Below are 20,209 nucleotides of genomic sequence, written 5' to 3' on the forward strand. Positions count from 1 at the left end.
TGGCCTAGAGAATTCCATTGTATAGTCTATGGGGTCGCAAAGAATTGCACACAACTGAGCAACTTCTACTTTTCTACATCAAGAAAAAAGGTCTTCAAGCCAAAAGAAAGATAAAGAAAGTGATAGTCGCTCAGTTGTGTCCAACTCTTTGCAACCCCATGGACTATATAGCCCACAAGGCTTCTCTGCCCATGAGATTGCCTGGAGGCAAGAATACTGGAGTCGGTTGTTATTTCCTCCTCCAGGGGATCTTCATGACCCTAGGATCAAACCTGCGTCTCCTGTGTCTCCTGCATTGCAGGCAGATTCTTCACCCCTGAACCACTAGGGAAGCCCTTAACGAGTGAACAAAAAGAGAAGCTGGTATTAAAGACAGGTGAGGAGACACCCAGAGGGTTCCTTTTATGAGTCTGAGTATGGCCTAAACAAATGACATCTCATGACACTGACACATTTTACCAACGTGACTGAAACCCAGGCAGTAAATTTTGAGAAACTAGGGAGAATGCTGGAGGATGGAGACAGGCAAAATTGTCTAGATTTTAAAAAAAAAAATGAGGTAGATTCTAGAGACAGCAGACTAGATGTGAATTTGTACCTGAATTCTAAAATGCTTTATCAAATAGTTTGTGAGCATTTAGGGAAGAAGCATCAACAACCTACGGGGGTTTAAAAAAAACACAGTGGCCAAGCTGATCTTTTTCTCCGCTCAGAGCACTGTTAGAAGGAAGTGCTGATATAGCTTATCTTGACCTTTGCTGTTGAAAAAGTCCTTCATGGTGTCCAGTGCATAAAGGTGCAGAGGTGGACTACATTATCAAAGAGTTCTACGCATGCATAACTTTTTTAAAAGATTTTTTTTTACTTGGACCATTTTTTAAGTTTTTATTGAATGTTACAATATTGCTTCTGTTTTATGTCTTGGATTTTTGGCCACGAGGCATGTGGGATCTTAGCTCTCCAACCAGTGACTGAACTTGCACCCGCTGCATTGGAAGGTGAAGTCTTAACCACTGGACTGCCAGGGAAGTCCCACACTGATGCATGGCTTATTGAATAACTAAAACCAAAAGGTATTGACTGACGACTGCAAGACTCTAACAAATTTATGTATCAACAAGAGTAAGATTTAAGAAAAGGTCACCAATTTCTGCAGGATAGGAAGGAGAGCTGTTATAACCTGATAGGATCATGAAACAAATCTATCTCCACAAGCAGCAGTGATGTGATGAGTTTTACAATTCAAATTTTTTAAAAGTCAATAAAATTCAAAAACTTTAAATTCAGTTTGAAAATTAAAACCCTACACTGTGTAAATCCTATGATTCAAATGTCTGACAGGGTCTCCGGAAACAAGTCAAGTGATGCTGAGATAATGTGCTCTTGAGACAGGATGACCAGACAGGGCAAGGAGGAAGAGGCTTGCCTTGACACAGGTCATGGAAAAGACCCAGAAGTTATATTTCCAGTGAGTCCCAGAAGGGACTTCAGGTTATGTCCTCAGAAACCCATTGAGATACAGTTTGTCATTTGCCTAAAGGTTTGATGTCGGTAAAGAATCATCTGCCAGTGCAGGAGACACATGAGACGCAGATTCAATCCCCAAGTCAGGGAGATCCCCTGGAGAAGAAAATGGCAACCCACTCTGGTATTCTTGACTGGGAAATCCCATAGACAGAGGAGCCTGGCAGGCTACAGTCCATGGGGTCGCAGAGTCAGACACTATTGAGCAAGAATAAGGACTAAGGAACCTTTAATTTTAGGGAACAATCTGTCGAAAGGAAGAAAAAGTGACCAGAGGGGTAAAAGATCTGGAAACCACAAAGCAACTGGCAAATAAGATGTGAAAACACACATATTCCTGGGGGACCCATGAGAGCTACCCCTAAGTGTGTAGACAACTGACCGCTGGATAAGGAATTAGACACGTCCTCACCATCTAGGTGGCTCCAGAAGAGAGGTGCTAGGGCCATCTGCCGAGGTCACAGGGACTAGGATGTGGACCCTATGAAGACAGTCCTGAGTTCTCACTGTGCCCAAGCCAGGAGAGCTGCCTGTGAGGTAGTGAGCTCTCCGTCACAGCACAGCTGCAAGGCCCATCAGACATGGGCACAAAAAGCCACTGAGGCTGTCAGACTCTCCATGCTCACAAATGCAGTTCACCTTGTAGTTTATTCCCTTACACACAACACCTGTGATCTAAGGACGAGGGCAGTGCGGGGTGGTGGTTAGAAGTTCGATGTCAGGTTTGAATCCCAGCTTGGCCACTCACTCTCCACGTGACCACAGTGACCCTGAGTGAGTTCACTAACCCCCTGGACCACAGCCTGTCCATCTGCCAAGTGGGGGTGGTTGAGCACCTCTCCATGGGGCTGCCGAGAGGGTCACAAGGGCTGAGGCCCAGGAGGCGCTCAGAACAGGGGACGCAGGAGTAAGACAAGGTTAGCCATTGGTTATGATTCCTCTGCAGTCTTTCTGATCGCTCTAAGGTTGCCTGGTGACCAACTCTGGGCACAGCGTGCGGTCCACCCAAGCAGACAGGACAAGATCATAAGAAGATGGTGAGGGGGACCTAGGGTTTGAGGATTACTGCAAACACGGGGACCAGTGCAGTGAGGCGCCCAGGCGGCGACCAGAGACCCTTCCCCTCATCCCCACACAATTTCTAAAGCCAGCAGGTGCTGGCAGAGACCCCCAGTCAGTCTTCCAATGAAAACTGCCACCTGTCCGTGTGTCAGCACAGGTCTGAGACCTGGATCAGCATCTAGGCAGCAGACTCCACCAGGGCCGGCCCTGGCTTCTCAGGTTCCTCTCCAAGATCCGCAATCCGGATGGCACTGTCCTTCTTGGAAAGCCAGAAGGCTGGGTAGACGGGCTCCGAAAACTTACACTGGAACCTATGCAGCAGCGTCAGGGTCTCAGGCTCGACGCCGTAGAAGGAGAGGCCCCCGCCGGGGAAGTCCACATAGACCCCCAGCCTCCGGCAAGCGTTGGCGCTGAGCAGGGTCTCCGCATCGCTGTGCCATGCCCTGAATCCCTTCCCATCCCAGTGGAGGCTCCAGGAGAAGTCGTTCCCGGAGATGCAGCTGTTGCGCTCCTCGCCCTTGCGGTCGATGCCCTGGCACGTCAGGCCCACATAGACGCCCGCTCCCGAGAGCTCCACCTCGAAGTAGTACCTGTGCAGGTACAGGCTCTGCTGGGCCAGAACCTGCCGCCAGTGTGAGAACCTGCTGGGCAGGTCGGGATACGGGTGCTCCCAGGGCGCCGTGTTGGTGACCTTGCGGTTGTCATCTTGCAGCCGGAGGTACCTGTGTGCCGTGTCGGGGTCGAAGACAACATCACAGGCATCTGAGGGGGACATAGAAGGTCAGGGGCTGACCACTGACTCATACCTAGCCAGCCTCCAAGGGATGAGAAGACATCCATCCCTCTGTTCCCTGTCTACCCAGGTCCCGTCCCCTCCCAGAGAAGAGGTGGGTGAAAACCAGGAAACAGAACACAAGCGGGACTCTGTGACTTGTAGTAATTGTAGACTTGGTCTTTGCCCCTGGCTCCTGGCACAGAGTTCCCTGTAATTTCCTGAGTGGTAACAGCACTAGCACCATCTTTTGTTCTAATGTTTGGTCTTTGACAGGCTTCCCAATCAGTTCAGAGGTAAAGAACCTGCCTGCCAATGCAGGAGATGCAAGAGACTCAGTTTTGATCCCTGGGTCAGGAAGATCCCCTGGAGCAGGAAATGGCAACCTACTCCAATATTCTTGCCTAGAAAGAATCCGCCTGCAATGCAGGAGACACAGGAGACACAGGCTCAATCTCTGGGTCAGGAAGATCCCCTTGGAAGAGGAAATGGCAACCCACTTCAGTATTCTTGCCTGGAAAATCCCATGCTGAGACCAGTTCCTGACACAGAGCTCCTGAAACCCTTGTAATTTCCCGGGTTAAACAAGTGTCTTTTTTTTTTTCTTAAGAGGTAGAGTTTGGGGGGTCTCGTTTTGTGTTCATTTATTTATTTATTTGGCTACACTAGATCTCAGTTTTGGCATGTGGGATCTAGTTCCCTGACCAGGGATTGAGCCCGGGCCCGGTGCCTTAGGAGCTCGGAGTCTTAGCCACTGGATCATCAGGGAAGTCCGAGTGTCTTTTGTTCTAATGAGGTGACTCTGTGTGTGGGGATGGTGGGGTGGGGCTGGCTGGTCACCAAAAAGACCAAGTCATGACCAAGTTCTGCTTGGATCTCGCAGCCCTAACTCCTCTTCTCTTGGGAAGAGAGATGGGCTGGAAGTGGTTCATCACGCCTGTGGGATAAAAGCCCCATAAAATCCCAGTAGTATGGGGTTCTGAGCACTTCCAGGCTGACAAACATCCACATCAGGCAATTGATCCCACCCCCATGGGGACCCTCAGAGCCCTCGCTCTGAGCATCTCTCCCTTCCTCTGGCTGCTCATCTGTGTCCTTCGTCACATCCTTTCATGAACTGGTGAACGTAAGCGTCTTCCTGAATTCTGTGAGCTGTTCTAGCAAATGCTCGAATCCAAGGAGGGTCCTGGGAGCCTTAGATTGTAGCCAAGTCGGACAGAAGTTGTGGGTCCTCTGAGGGTCCCATAATTGTGACTGGCATCTGAAGTGAAGGCCGTCTGGTGGGCTCTGATAGCATCTCCAGGCAGAGAGTATCAGGACAGAGTTAAATACTGGGACGCCCAGCCATGTCTGGGGGAATTGCTAGGCGGGGGGCAGGGGGAGGGGGCCTCTCTCCCACACAGGTGGTAAGTGGTCCCAGACACCTTTTAACAAGTCACCCCCACTTCCTTCCTTCCTTCTTGAAGCTCAAACTGCTTGCCATTTACTGTATTATTTGTTGAACTGAATCAAGAAATAAAATTTACTGATGGGCCCATGTTTTCATTCATTCGACAAACACATCCTGAAATTCAGGTGCTTTTCTATGCAGTGTTGGTAAGGGTCATACACTCACATCTGATTCACTCATTTGTTAAAATATTTGGCCACTATTTAGCAGGAGAATTCTCAAGCAGTCCCCCCGCATGTACACAGATATTCTCTTCCTGACCCCAGAGGACACCACCACACACCCAAATGCTCAAGTCACACTCCAGGTTATTTTGACATTTCTCTTGGCCCCATCCTCCGTCATTTTGCCCCTCAACTCACACTGGAAGCCCCAAGTCCCACCTAGAGGCCCCATTCACCCCCATCTAAGTCACCCATGAATCTCCCCCAACACGTGCAGCAGCTCCACATCAGTTGGCTTCTTGTATCAACTATGTGTGTGTATGCTAAGTCACTTCAGTCATGTCCTACTCTTTGCAACCCCCGTGGACTGTAGCCCACCAGACTCCTCTGTCCATGGCATTCTCCAGGCAAGAATACTGGAGTGGGTTGCCATCCCCTTCTCCAGGGGATCTTCCTGACTCAGAGATCAAATTTGCATCTCTTATGTCTCCTGAGAAAAGGAAAGATATTCCCATTTGAATGCAGAGTTCCAAAGAATAGCAAGGAGAGATAAGAAAGCCTTCTTCCTCAGCGATCAATGCAAAGAAATAGAGGAAAACAATAGAATGGGAAAGATTAGAGATCTCTTCAAGAAAATTAGAGATACCAAGGGAACATTTCATGCAAAGATGGGTTCGATAAAGGACAGAAATGGTATGGACCTAACGGAAGCAGAAGATATTAAGAAGAGGTGGCAAGAATATACAGAAGAACTGAACAAAAAAGATCTTCATGACCCAGATAATCACGATGGTGTGATCACTCACCTAGAGCCAGACATCTTGGAACGTGAAGTCAAGTGGGCCTTAGAAAGCATCACTATGAACAAAGCTAGTGGAGGGGATGGAATTCCAGTTGAGCTATTTCAAATCCTGAAAGATGATGCTGTGAAAGTGCTGTACTCAATATGCCAGCAAATTTGGAAAACTCAGCAGTGGCCACAGGACTGGAAAAGGTCAGTTTTCATTCCAATCCCAAAGAAAGGCAATGCCAAAGAATGCTCAAACTACCGCACAATTGCCCTCATCTCACACGCTAGCAAAGTAATGCTCAAAATTCTCCAAGCCAGGCTTCAGCAATATGTGAACCGTGAACTTCCAGATGTTCAAGCTGGTTTTAGAAAAGGCAGAGGAACCAGAGATCAAATTGCCAACATCTGCTGGCTCATCGAAAAAGCAAGAGAGTTCCAGAAAAACATTTATTTCTGTTTTATTGACTATGCCAAAGCCTTTGACTGTGTGGATCACAATAAACTGTGGGAAATTCTGAAAGAGATGGGAATATCAGACCACCTGACCTGCCTCTTGAGAAACCTGTATGCAGGTCAGGAAGGAACAGTTAGAACTGGACATGGAATAACAGACTGGTTCCAAACAGGAAAAGGAGTACATCAAGGCTGTATATTGTCACCCTGCTTGTTTAACTTATATGCAGAGTACATCATGAGAAACGCTGGGGTGAATGAAGCACAAGCTGGAATCAAGATGGCCAGGAGAAATATCAGTAACCTCAGATATGCAGATGACACACAGAAAGTGAAGAAGAACCAAAGAGCCGCTTGATGAAAGTGAAAGAGGAGCGTGAAAAAGTCGGCTTAAAGCTCAACATTCAGAAAACTAAAATCATGGCATCGGGTCCCATCACTTCATTGCAAATAGACGGGGAAACAGTCGAAACAGTGTTAGACTTTATTTTTGGGGGGGGGCTCCAAAATCACTGCAGATGGTGATTGCAGCCATGAAATTAAAAGACGCTTACTCCTTAGAAGGAAAGTTATGACCAACCTAGATAGTATATTAAAAAGCAGAGACATTACATTGCCAACAAAGGTCCATCTGGTCAAGGCTATAGTTTTTCCAGTGGTCATGTATGGATGTGAGAGTTAGACTGTGAAGAAAGCTGAGCACCGAAAATTTGATGCTTTTGAACTGTGGTATTAGAGTCTTGAGAGTCCCTTGGACTGCAAGGAGATCCAACCAGTCCATCCTAAAGGAGATCAATCCTGGGTGTTCATTGGAAGGACTGATGCTGAAGCTGAAACTCCAATACTTTGGCCACCTCATGCAAAGAGTTGACTCATTGGAAAAGACCCTGATGCTGGGAGGGATTGGGGGCAGGAGGAAAAGGGGACAACAGAGGATGAGATGGCTGGATGGCATCACCAACTTGATGGACATGAGTTTGAGTAAACTCCGGGAGTTGGTGATGGACAGGAAGGCCTGGCATGCTGCGATTCATGGGGTCGCAAAGAGTTGGACATGACTGAGCGACTGAACTGAACTGATGTCTCCTGCAATGGCAGGATTCTTTTCCATCTCGCCAGCTGGGAAGCCCCTATATTAACTGTATTATCTGTTTGTAAAACATACATATGCTGCTGTCAGGAAGCACGAAAGAATAAATAAAGGAAACTGGAAACCAAGAGGTCTTGGGGGAGACAAGGAGCTGTGGCAAGAACAGGGTCATCAAACCCGAGGCTCCACGTCAAGACCAGAGCAAACAGGGTTCAGGAGTCGGCCAGCCAGAGCTCACCCCCAGAAAGCAAGCAGAAGCAGGGTTGAACAGTGACTTCCAAAGAGATTAAAGTCGGAAAAATGAGCCTTGATTACCCAGACACGTCCTTCCTCTCCTGGGAGACGAGACCTCCCTGTCTTGTTAACCATGAGCAAGTATTGATTAAAAATAAGTGTTTCTAAAAATGCCAACAGACCAGGACACTTCCATGTCAGGACAGGACAATGGGCTAAGTAATTCCAGTCAAGTCAGACTTAAAAGGGAGCCACCTGGTAACCAGCCAGGATCTTCAAAGGGGCCAAGGTTGTGAAGAACACAGAAGGACTAAAGGACTGGACACAGACTGGAGGAAGCTAAGGAGTCAGAAAACATCTGTGACTCTGGACTGGACTTCCGACCAGAAAAAGGACACTGGGAGCAACCCTGGTGAAATCTGAATAAATTCCAGCCAGCAATGCTCACTTCCTGATTTGGATCAATGGACCATAGTTACGTAAAGTGCTCACGTTTGGAAAAGCTAGGTGAAAAATGTATCAGAATTCTTGGTCCTCTTTTGTGCAATGTTTTTTTTTTTTTTAATTCTGAAATGGTTTCAAAATTAAAAGTTCTAATTTTTTTTTAAATTCAACTTATTTAAAATTTAAATGTGCCATTTGGGGATAGACCTGCGGTTGCAAGAACCTGAAACCTGCTGAAAGATGGTGTCCTTGCTTCTGAAGCATCACATGCACATCCACACCCAGGGAAAGTAGGGCAGCTCACGACTTACACTGGAGGAACTGCGGCCTGGTGCAGGGCTCGGGTTTTGAGGTCCGATGTCTGTGCTCAATGACAGCACACACCTGGGTTCTGATGTCGTACTCCTCTAGAAAATCAAGAGTTGTGAATGCTCACCTGTCCCAGTGGGCAAGAGAACCTAAGGAACAGGAATCCCCCACTTTAATTGCTCTTCCCTGGGCCTCCTGGGGAAAGTAGGGCCCAGACACTAATCATGCTTCAAAGAATCCTGCTCAATGGACCACATCGAAGTAAAACCTGCTGAGGAAAGATCCCAGCCTGACCTCGGTTTCACTTGAAAGCACAGGCATCAGTGACCTCAGAAGTTAGTCTGCACTTGAGTGGAGATGTGGGCCCAGGGCATACGGAGACCATGTTCTTTGATCTCAGTTGTAAGTTAACATCATCAACGTACGTGTCCAACAGCCGCACAGTCCAACCAGAGGATGGCTCTGAAAATGGGACATTCTCTCCACCCCTGTTCTGTTCTCCCTCCCAGACTCCCACCTCCCCCGTCAACCCCTCCAGAGATGTCACAAGCCCTGGCGTCTAACCATCCTTGGAGAACTCCTGGAGCTTCTCCTTATAGCTCTGCAGCAGCTGGATCAGGTGGGCAGTGGAGTCCGTGATGACCTTGTGGATGCCCGAGAGCTTGTCCTTGAGCCCTATGTAGACGCTGGGGAAGGCGCTGTCCTCCGTGTTCTTGAACTTGCAGTACTCCTGCAGGAAAAGAAACACAGCAGAACTTGCCATGGCTTTTGTGCTTCCTAAACAGGGCTGCCCTACTCAATACAGCACCTTCTGCATCTGTGACATGGGCTGATAGGGACATGTACTTCACAAAATGTAATGGGTCCAGCTCAGCACCTGACCACATAGAAGGCATCATCCATGACCTGGTCCAGCCTCTCCGCCCTGGGCAGCCCTCTCTCCTACTCCTGTTCTCTGCTGCTCTCTGCCTCATTTATCAACAGGGTGGTTGCCTTGCCACGTCCACTGTGGACCTAGCCGAGTGAGGGTCTCTCTGGCTCTGGCATCACAGTGACCCATACCTCCAGGAACAGCACGGGACTGCCAATGGCAGCGATCCTGTCCAGCTCCTGCCTGGCCTTCTCCATCTCTGCACTCCTGTACTCCAGGTGGGTCTTGATGCCATTGGCCTGGCCCAGGGCAGCTTGCTCCTTCTCCTCCAGGAAGAGCATCACGTCGGCCTGGGCCTTTGTCATGGCAGCACGGAGCTCCCCGAACTGCTCCTCCACCCTGGCCTTCACCTCCGACACTGATACCTAGTGGCGAGGGGGTGGGGGAGAACCAGTGAAGAACCCATTAGTGATTAGTGAAGCAGCAACCTTATCAAAGCTCAACACACAGAAATGTAAACCCATGCGTGCATGCTCAGTCATGTTCGACTCTGTGATCCCACAGATGGCAGTCCGCCAGGCTCCTCTGTCCATGAAGTTTCCCAGGCAAGAATACTGGAGTGAGTTGCCATTTCCTCCTCTAGGGGATCTTCCCCACCCAGGGACCAAACTTGTGTCTTCTGAGTCTCCTGCATTAGCAGGTTAATTTTTAACCACTAGCGCCACCTGAGAACTCCAATATACACCCAAGAAACCCTCAAATTAGGGAACAATTTCCTATTATAAAAGAAAGCCTTTATTCTCATTTGAATCCCAGGTTCCATAAAACAAGGACTCCCTGGGGTGTGAGTCCTTATTTACTCTTCATTAACTTTGTCTTTCATCCATCAGACGAGACTGTGCATTGTCTGCTGAGCCCAGCTCTGACAGTCAGGTTCCTCTTCAAGTCTGTGACATCAGTCTTCCTGTCTGGACAATGGACCTGTTCAGTGTACTTGATAGTCATATTTCTTGCAGTAAATTAATAATTTGGCTTCTTTGTACAAGTCAGTAGCATGAATTTGCTTTCTCAGCACTTCATTATGTCTAGCTAAACTACCCACCAAGGAAATCAAACTGTCCAGCAAGGAGATCAAACCAGTCAATCCTAAAGGAAATCAACACTGAATATTCATTGTAAGGACTGATACTGAAGTTGAAACTCCAATACTTTGGCTACCTGATGTGAAGAGCCAAATCATTGGAAAAGACCCTGAGGCTGGGAAAGATTGAGGGCAGGAAGAGAAGGGGACAACAAAGGGTGAGATAGCTGGATGGCATCACCGACTTAATGGACATGAGTTGGAGCAAACTTCAGGAGATCGTGAAGGACAGGGAAGCCTGGTGTGCTGCAATCCGTGGGGTTGCAAAGAGTCAAATACAACTTAGTGACCAAACAGCAACAAACTGCCAACTGGATCCATCTGAGCTGAAAGCACATCCTCTGGTGTCCGGGCCAGGCACAAAACGTTTAGGGCATGTGAAGGCGACCACAGCACCTGAGCATTGCAGGACAAGCCTACCTGTGTGGAATGGAATGCCATGTTCAAAAATATATGCAACTAACTCCATGTGATGAATAGTAGGGATTTGCCTGATGGCACCTGTGTATGTGGGAGTCTGTCCTTCCATATCTTTAGTAAATGCCTTAGTCAAGGTCATATTTAACAACTTCAATCCATGTTGTTTTCAACAGTTTCCTTTTATCTTTGGTAGTTCTTAGGTACTGGTGCTGACAAGTGAGTGGGTGGATGGATGGATGGATGGATGGATGGGGGAGGGGTGGATAGATGGGCAGATGAATGGACGGAGAGGTAGAATCATTCTTCATAGGCAAAGATGCTGCTGCTCCTAACTGCCAAAGGGTGCACATTTTGCATTCTCCCCTGAGTTCTGGTTATTGGCTTGCCACTAATGAGAAGCTTTTGTGAAACTGTCTGGGTCCACTTAGAGTTTATTATGGAAAGTGGTCAGAAACCAGAGAGACTAAAACTAAGTAGCCTGGCATACCATTATGGGACTTCCCAGATGGCCCAGTGGTAAAGAACCCGCCTACCAATGCAGGAGACGCAAGAGACTTGAGTATAATCCCTGGGTCCAGAAGATCCCCTGAAGGAGGGCATGGAGAGCCACTCCAGGATTCTTGCCTGGGAAGTGCCACTGACAGAGGAACCTGGTGGGCTAAAGTCCACGGGGTCGCAAAGAGTCAGACTGAGCACACAGACCATTGGCCTTATCAAGTGGCTGTTGTTGTTGTTTAGTCACTAAGTCATGTCCGACTCTTTGCGACCCCATGGACTGTGGCACGCCAGGCTCCTATGTCCATGGACTTTCCCAGGCATGAATCCTGGAGTGGGTTGCCATTTCCTTCTCCAGGGGATCTTCCTGACCAAGGATTCAAACCCGCAGTACCATCCACTAATCCAGCCGCTCTCACCTCTCTTTTCTGTCTGCCAGGATTTAGGACAAGTGAGAATCGCCTGCAGAACACCCTCTCATGGTGGAAGAAGCCAAGATTATGCATAATTTCTGGAGCTCTAGCTAACCACCCCCCTCGATTCCCACATATACCATTTGCTCCTGGTCAAAAAAGCATATGCAAATATACAAATGAGCCAGAGCTATCACAGGACTGGAGGAGGGCATGGCAACCCACTCCAGTATTCTTGCCTGGAGAACCCCATGGACAGAGGAGCCTGGCGGGCTACAGTTCACAAGGCCGCAGAGTCAGACAGGACTGAAGCGACTTAGCACACACATCACAGGACTAGTGAGCTCCTACTCTCCACTGTTAAAAGTGAATCACTTGCCAGGTTTCAACCTTGAACTAATTTCACGGCAAATCCCAGCGACAAGGTGACACCACCCTACGGTGTAGCCAACCTGATCTGTACCCACAGTTTCTACCAGATGATAAGACCTAAGGGGCCTGTGGACGTGGAGGCCGGGCCTGCAGCCAAGTCCCACAGTTCCGGGTGGGCCTGACTGAACCAGCAGCAGCAGCCAGCCAGGTGTGCCAAAGCCCGGCAGGTGACTCCAGCCAGACTTACCAGGACAGATTTATGGTTAGCCTGGAGCCTGGAGATGGCATTTTCATTCAACTTGAGTTTCTGCTCCAGGTCTAACTGGGTGCTCCGAAGCTCAGCCTAAGAAGAGGAAAGGTCAACAGTGTTAGGGAGGAAGGTGCCCAGGGCACCCAGAAGGTCCCCGGGAGCAACAGCGCCACCTGCCCTTCTTCCATAGAAAGGAGAGTTTGCCTCGGAAGCTGCTCCCAGGAGCAGGCTGGGCACCTTCTGTGGAGGCAGAGAGGGTCCACCGTGCACCAGCATTACCAGCTGAATCTCCTCCTGTCATTGTGACCATGCCCACAGCAGGTAAACACGCCGTCTCCATCACACAGGTGAGAAAACAGAGACACGAGGGTCACGCAGCTGGCAGTGGAATTGACAGGACCATCTGGCCCTGGAACAGGCTGACAGGGATCACCGGGGGCTTGGAGCTGGCGGTGGACGGTACCCCAGGGTTTCTACTTAGCAGCCAAGACTTTGGGACAAAGTTGACTTAACGCTTCCACACTTGCATTTCTTCACTGTGAGGTGGGGAGAGCTAGTGTCCAATTCACAGGGCTCCCGTAAGGACGGAGGCAGCGGGAAGTCTGCACAGCAGCCGGCACCTTGCGGGTGCTCCATCGGTGGCAGCGGCGTCATTGCCTTCATCATTTTATCCGTGCCTCTTTGGCTGCTTTCCATCATGGAATCTTCTCTCCCGGACGCAGGCAGGGCAACCCCTCCCCGCCGAGGTGAGTGCCCACATGAGAACTCTGGGTTTGCCTGCTTTGACCCCCACCCCCCGCCCAGCCCCACTCCGCTTCCCTAAGCACTCTCTGCCAGAACCTGACAAGACAGGAAACCAGAGGCTTTGTGAACGTCAAAGGCCCCCGTCGCTTTCTGCCTCCACAAGGGTGTGAGACAGCAGCAGCAGAAAGGACAGCTTTCGCTGCTTTTCACAGCAGCGTGTGTCAGCACTGAGCTCTGAGTCACTTGCCCTAACAGGTCTTGGACTGGCAGGGAGCACCTGATGCGTCTCCCCTTCCTCCCACCAAAGCCCACGGTAATCCCAGGCCCCAGGGACAGAAGCCCAGGCGGGCAGGGGACCCGCCTCGATCTGCCAAAAGCCGGGAACATCTGATCAGGTTCCAGGGTCCTGACTCAGAGCCGATGGGAGTCCACTGACTTCCCACGCCTGAGACCTGATGTCCAGGAGTGGGGGAAGTGGGGGAGAAAGAAGGGACCTGACCTATTTGGGGGAGACTGTGGGATCCTGGTCTATCAGAAAGGCTTACCCAGCGACCTGCTCCAGGTTGGGTAGCGGGAAGGACATGAGGCACTTATTTAAAAGGTGGTGGGAGACACAACGGAACACACAATGGCAACAGCACAGACGTGAGAACATGTTAAAGGGGTCAGCCCCAGCATGACCCAGGGACCCAGGAGACCCCCAGAGTATATCGGGAGGGGTTTCTCCCCGCTGTCTGCAGACTGCCATTAAAGGAGAAAAGGACTCCATAGTGCCTCATGGGGCCCTCTGAGTCACCCCACCAGCGGGCACTCCCGCTTACCCATGACAGGTGGGACCACTCAGGCAACCAGCACCTCCAGCTATTCCTGTTCCCAGAAAATGACGGGGCACCTCAGACCCCGGCTCCAGGATTTCCCAAGACGTCAGCCGCACACACATCGCAAGCCAGGGCAGGCTCTGCACCAAAGTAGGACAGGAGTGCCAGTGAACGTAAATGCCCCACATCCAGGGGCACGGAGAGCCCCACCTGCCTTGGTGGGGAGAGGACAGATGCTGTGCAAAGGGCACCGTGTCTGTGATCCAACACCTGCCACTGGTGGGCTCCACAGCCCCCGTCAGACCCTCTAGCATCTCCTCTGGCGCCTCAAGAAGATGTTAACAGACTGTTTCTTGCTTCTTCCTCCAGGGCACAGGCCGCACCCGGCTGGGTGGCCAGGGTCAGGTTAGAGATGCAAGCTGGAACAGCAGAGGGAGTGAGGAGAGAGAATGAAAGAAATTCTACATGGTGTCAGGCATGCTGTGTGTCCCTCTGGGAACCAAAGAGTCCCACCTGGGCCCTGACTTCACTCCTCGGGCAGCTGGTCAGAGCCCACTACATGTCAGTCCAGTTACATAAGGCAGCCTCCCTGCTCTCAAAGGCAGTAGAATGTTTAAGAAAAAGCAAGTTAGATAATACTGAGTCCAACACACTCTTCAGAAGTTCTAGAAGAAATTCTTCTGAACAGCCTCAAGCCATCCGCCTTCTGGCAGCAGACGGCCATGAACAACGCTGATTAACTGCTCCCCAGAGAACTGGGGACACTTGTGGCTCTCAGAACCTGGCTCTTGCTTCACCTTGAGACTGTGTCCACGTCCCTACCCTGTCCTTAGCTTTCTGGAACCTGTGCTGAGGTTGGATGCAGTGACCTGCCACGAATGGACCTAAAGGTCTAAGATGGGGTCCAGCCCAGGCCTTCCCTCCTCCCAAGATCACCGCCCCTCACTGCCAGGGGCTGCCTCCTCGGAACACATGGCTGAGCTTTTGTGCTGCCCCAGCCCTTGGACGTCCAGGGAGCCACAGGCCTGCCTTGGCTTCCTGATTACAGCCCACACTCCCTGGGAGGGTGCAGCACACTGAGCCCACAAAAAGTTCTCAATAATGTTTGATAAACATAGCGAGGAACAGAAAAGAACAGAAAAGCAGTCACAGAAGTGGTACAGATTTCACAACATGCACATACGCACACAGGCAGGCAAGCATGCAGCCTCACTTCCTGGCAGGGAGCCTGAGTTCTGAGAAGGTGAGCGGAGTTAAGACCAGCTGCTCTTGAAAGCTAAGGGAGAGGGACAGACTGGGAGATTGGGATTCAGTTCAGCTCAGTCGCTCAGTCGTGTCCAACTCTTTGCCACCCCACGCACTGCAGCTCACCAGGCTTCCCTGTCCCTCACTATCTTCCAGGGTTTGCTCGAATTTATGTCAATTATATATAGGATGGATAAACAACAAAATCCTACTGTATAGCACAGGAAACCATATTCAGTATCCTGAGATAAACCCTAATGGAAAAGAATATTTAAAAAAGAAAGTATATATGTTAAAACTGAGTCACTCTGCTGCACAGTGGAGATTGGCACAGCATTGTAAGTCAAGCTATACTTCAACTAAAAACAAGAAAATTTAAGTTATGGGGCCCTGGGAAGTTGGCCCCAGGAAGGGGAAGAGGTGAGTCCCCACAGGAAAGGGCTGGGCCCCAGGAGCCCAGCAGCACAGAAGAAATAATCAGAGAACACCTGGATTTCCCAAATTCAGAGTTTCTGCCCAAAGGCATAGCTGGAGAGCGTAGGAGCCGCAGAAGAGGCTCAGACGGAGAACTGAGAAACCAGTTGCTCTGCAGACCCTGTGCAGGGTCCTGGCTGCCCTTTGTCCCTGGGGCTGACCCTGCCGTTTTCAGTTTCCTCTGCATGACAGGCTTGCCTGAGCAAGCAGCCCTAAACACCATCCAAGGTGAGCTTTAGCAAAGTGAAGTGACCTTCAGCACAGTGACCTTCAGCTCCAGCCACTTCAGGTTGGCTGAAGGAAAGATGAAACTTCTGGAGCCTTACTGAGGTCTGCTAAGACTGTCCAAATAATCCTGGTGGAGGTTGCAGCCTCCTCGAGGAACTGTGTCTTCTGAGCCGGTCTCCTGGCAAGAAATCTTTCAGTTCCTGAGCCGCAAGGACTACCGAGAGAGAGAGCACTTACTGGGCACGCTTGCTCTGAATTGAAAGCAAGGACGCAGAGCAGAAAAGCAGAAAACTCAGACAAGCAGACCCGTAAGAGGCGGTGAACAGGCCAGAGCCCGGGGCTACTGCACTGCTCCTATAAATGCTACTGCTTTCAGCACCAAAAACTGTCCTGGGTGTCTTTGTGTTACTGACACAGCTCCCTCCTGGGGTGTCCGAATTTGGGGTTCTGCACATGTACTACACAAGCGGTCCCCAACTTTATTAGCACCAGGAACTGGTTTCGTGGAAGAAAAGTCCTCCATGGATGGGGGGTGGTTTTCTGGATGATTCAAGCACATTACTTATTTCTATTATTTATTGTGTACTTTATTTCTATTAATGGTAAAGAATCTGCCTGCAATGAGGGAAACCCAGGTTCAATCCCTGGGTTGGGAAGATCCCCTGGAGAAGGGAATGGCCACCTACTCCAGTATTCTGGCCTGGAGAATCCCATGGACAGAGGGGCCTGGAGGGCTGTAGTCCACGGGGTCGCAGAGTTGCACACAACTGAGCGACTAACACTTCTATTATTACGTCAGCTCCACCTCAGATTGTCAGGTTAGATCCCAGAGGTTGGGGGTCCCTGCACTAAACAACTCTCCCTGCTCAGAATAACAACTACTCAATGTCTCTGTAATGCACCAGCTTACACTACATTTAAAATTCATGTTGTATCTATGCTGCTACAGGCACAGAATTTCTGAAAAGAACGAGAAGGAAGAGCATATGATGGTGTTTACCTCTGAAGAGAGGTTTTCCAGGTGGCTCAAAGGTAAAGAATTTGCCTGCAATGCAAAGGTGCAAGTTCGATCCCTGGGGATCAATGTTATTCCTATGGAGAGTTACTCCCCTGGGTCGGGAAGCTCCTGTGGAGAAGAAAATGGCAACCCACTCCAGTACTCTTGCCTGAAAAAATCCCATAGACAGAGGAGCCTGGCAGGGCTATAGTCCATGGGGTTGCAAAGAGATGGACACGACTTAGTGACTGAGCATATATACTTCTGAAGAAGGAGATGGGTGGATCCAGGATGGGAGGGAGACCTTTTCTGGTAAAATCTATTGCAGTATTTGGTGATTGTTCCTCTGTGTGTATGTACATGCATTCCTTTTCCAGTTAAACATGACAGAATTCAGATATTATACCCTGAACAAAGGAAATGCACTCTGCCTTCAACTCTTTACTACATGTATGGCAGGTTTTTGGTGCATTTTTTTTAAAAAGTAAGGTTATAATATTGTGACCTTGGGGTCCTTCCTTGTGTCCTCCAGTGGGTGGCCTTCCAGAAGGTCCCATCCCTCACTCCATGACTTAGCCTTCTGTATGAGCTTGGACAAATATGGTAGGGATGAAGAGCTGCCACCTCGTAGAGTTATCCTAGGACCGAATGGAGAAATCCCAGGGAAGCATGTTGCACATGGCAACCCTCCAAGACCAGTTTCCTCAATTACCTGGAGCTCTGTCCTCTGACCTGTCCGTTGATAAAGAGCCTCCTCGTGGCCGTGAACGTGAGGAGTGGGTGGAAATGACCAGCTCTCCTGACCAGACATTTCCTGGCACTAGAGATGCTGGGAACAGTTGACAAGTGGATTCTAGAGCTGGTGACTCACTGACATCTGGGATACAGAACTTTCCAGAACTATTCCCACTAACACCAGATAAACACTTAAGGGAGGAAGTGGACCCTGCTAGGAACCTGCCCCTCCCAGGAAGCTCCTTCTCAGCTGTCTTGGAGCCCTGGGCCAAGGCACTGTGCTCAGTGCCAACAAGGGAGCTGCCCAGCATCTGGACACAAGAAATGTGGCACAGAACTTCCCTGGTGGTCCACTGGCTAAGAATCCACCTTTCAATACAGGAGACAAGGGTTTGATCCCTGGTCAAGGAACTAAGATGCAACTAAGCCGGCATGCTTCAACAAAGGTCCGACACAGCTAAATAAATAAACATTTTAAAAAAAGAAAGAAAGAAAGAAATGTGGGACAAAGTTCAACTGCACATTCCCCGCCCGCCCCACCTTCATAACAAAAGTGCTCTTGGAAGTCCAAGTAAGGAAAACAAAGCATTTAAGTCCATTCCCAAGAGTTCTCCAGGCTCTCAGCTTTAGGGCAGAGAAAAGCCAGTTGTTCCAGAAACAGTTTCCCTATCTGATGGGAATAAAATTACAGGCTATGAACACAGTGTTTCTGTCTCTCCTGATGCCTCTATCTGATGAGGAGGTTTATTTTCCCTAAGGATAGTGGTCCTTGACATTGTCCAGGAAAGACGTTCCCAGTTCTAAGTTATCTCAGCCCATCTCAAGGTCTTGAATTTCACAGCTGGCACCTCCTGAGGGGCTCTGTCTCCCGATATCTCGTTTGGGGTAAAGGGAAGAAGAGAAATTAGGGGGAAATTTTGGCTCTTTTCTCCAGAATTTCTGCCAAGGTTTACATTTCATTCATTGCCACTCAGACCTGACCAGAGGGGAACACCCTGTCCTCAGTCGTACACCTTGTATATCCCACCCCCAGACACAGATCAGCATTGAAAGCTAAGTGAGAAACAGCAGGAAACCAGCAAGAGGAGCGACAGACAGACAGAGAGCGTTTCAGGGACAGTGGGGCCAGCGGGGACAGAGTGAGCTACGACAGAGTCCCAAAGCCAAGTGCAAAAGACACTCAGGCTGGGTGTACCACCAGGTAGCAAGGCTGAGAGAACGCAGCCCCAGGAGCCTCCCGGGCACACGGCCTCCCCACCTCCCTCTCCCCCAGACCCCAGCACTTGCCTCCTTGTCCCTGCGGGCGGCGTCCAGGGAGACCAAGGCGTGGCCCCTGTGCTCGGCCTGGCTGCACTCCTCGCAGATGCACTGCCCATCGGGGTCGCAGAAGGCGGTCAGTGGGCTGCGGTGCGCGGGGCACAGCCGCAGGTCCCGGTCCCTGGCGGGCTCGGTCAGCTGGTGGCCGTGCAGCCTGCTGTTCTCCTGGTGCGGCCGCAGGTGCTCCGGGCAGTAGTTCACCATGCAGGTCAGGCAGGACTTGACGGCCTTCACCCTGCTGGCCCCGAGACAGAAGTCACACAGGACCTCCTCCTCCTCCTCCAGGCCCTCTGCCTCGGGAGCCCCCTGCCACTCAGAGCCCTGTCCCCCAGTTTCCCCTGGGGGGCTCCCCGGGGAGCCCGGGTCCTCTTCCTCTGCAGGACTGGCCGAGCCAGAGTCTGGGCTGAGAGTGGCCGGAGGGTGAGCGGGGACCCCGTGCAGCAGGCCTGGAGCCATCAGATCCAATTCAGCCATGTAGACGGTCTGCCGCTGCCGAGCTGGGCTTCCTCTGCCTCTGGGCCCAGGATCCGGAGCCCGAGTCAGACAGTAGAACCACGCCCAGAGGACTGCAGCTGCGGTAGGACTTTAACTGTTTCCTCCCCCAGAGGCAGCTCGGTTGCTCATTACTCCACTGATCTGGGAGGACAGCCAACTGTGATGGCCACCAGGAAGCCCAGGTCCTCGGGCTCAATGACCCAGGCTCCGGCCTCTCCTCTAGCCCAGAACCGAAACAGCTATTCTTCTGTGAATCATTCGCACCCCCACCCCCACCCCATAATCTCAGCCAAGACGGGTCAGTCTGGAAAGAACCAGAAATTCCTGAGATCTGCAGTCACAGCCAATGTTGCTTTATATAACTCAACAGGTTCAACGTTTTTGTCTTCAATTTTTTCTTTCCTGGGGCCACGCCACAGCTTGTGTTCAGTCGCTAAGTTGTGTCTGACTCTTTGCAACCCCATGGACTATATCCCACCAGGCTCCTCTGTCCACGGGATTTCCCAGACAAGAATACTGGAGTGGGTTGCCATTTCCTTCTCCAGGGGATTTTCCCAACCCAGGGATCGAACTCAGGTCTCCCAAATTGCAGGCAGACACTTTACCATCTGAGCCACCTGGGAAGCCATCAGGGTAGTCCCCTCTTTTCAATTTTTAAAGGGACCCAAAATGTAAGGACTTAAGCAATAGGGCAGCCCTTCATCCCTTCCCACCTCTTAGAATAGGAGAGACACAGTTGGGAACAAGATCTATGTCGCTGACCTTTTGCATATGACCTTCTCCATTCCAGGAGAAGAGCTTCGGAGGGGGGTCTAGTGGCGATCAGGAGGGTCAGGAAGAACTTGTCTCTTTCCACATAAAAGTAAGAAGACAGCCCTCTCAGGCTGCACAACCTGCCCAGG

General features: G+C 50.4%; 1 protein-coding gene across 1 annotated transcript; it reads right to left on the reverse strand.

Annotated features, from left to right (window-relative positions):
* Nucleotides 1–1,083: 1,083 nt before the first annotated feature.
* Nucleotides 1,084–19,524, reverse strand: TRIM16 (tripartite motif containing 16). The gene is made up of 6 exons (XM_043903911.1): nucleotides 18,783–19,524; nucleotides 12,252–12,347; nucleotides 9,355–9,588; nucleotides 8,857–9,022; nucleotides 8,295–8,390; nucleotides 1,084–3,348 (listed from the first exon to the last, which is right to left on the reverse strand). Exons 1-6 carry the CDS (start codon nucleotides 19,284–19,286, stop codon nucleotides 2,765–2,767), a joined length of 1,680 nt encoding a protein of 559 aa, XP_043759846.1. The 5' UTR covers nucleotides 19,287–19,524; the 3' UTR covers nucleotides 1,084–2,764.
* Nucleotides 19,525–20,209: the final 685 nt, after the last annotated feature.

The sequence above is a fragment of the Cervus elaphus genome, chromosome 5 (genome assembly GCF_910594005.1).
Source record: "Cervus elaphus chromosome 5, mCerEla1.1, whole genome shotgun sequence".
NCBI lineage: Eukaryota > Metazoa > Chordata > Mammalia > Artiodactyla > Cervidae > Cervus > Cervus elaphus.

Bases quoted from the DNA above. Each gene is read 5' to 3' on its own strand.
- TRIM16 (XM_043903911.1), bottom strand. From the start codon at position 19,286: ATGGCTGAATTGGATCTGATGGCTCCAGGCCTGCTGCACGGGGTCCCC. The intron at 12,348-18,782 runs GCAAGTGCTGGG...TCCTCTTCTTAG, and splicing joins CCGCCCGCAGGGACAAGGAG to GCTGAGCTTCGGAGCACCCA. The intron at 8,391-8,856 runs GTTAGACGCCAG...TTGATTTTCTAG, and splicing joins CCAGGAGTTCTCCAAGGATG to AGGAGTACGACATCAGAACC.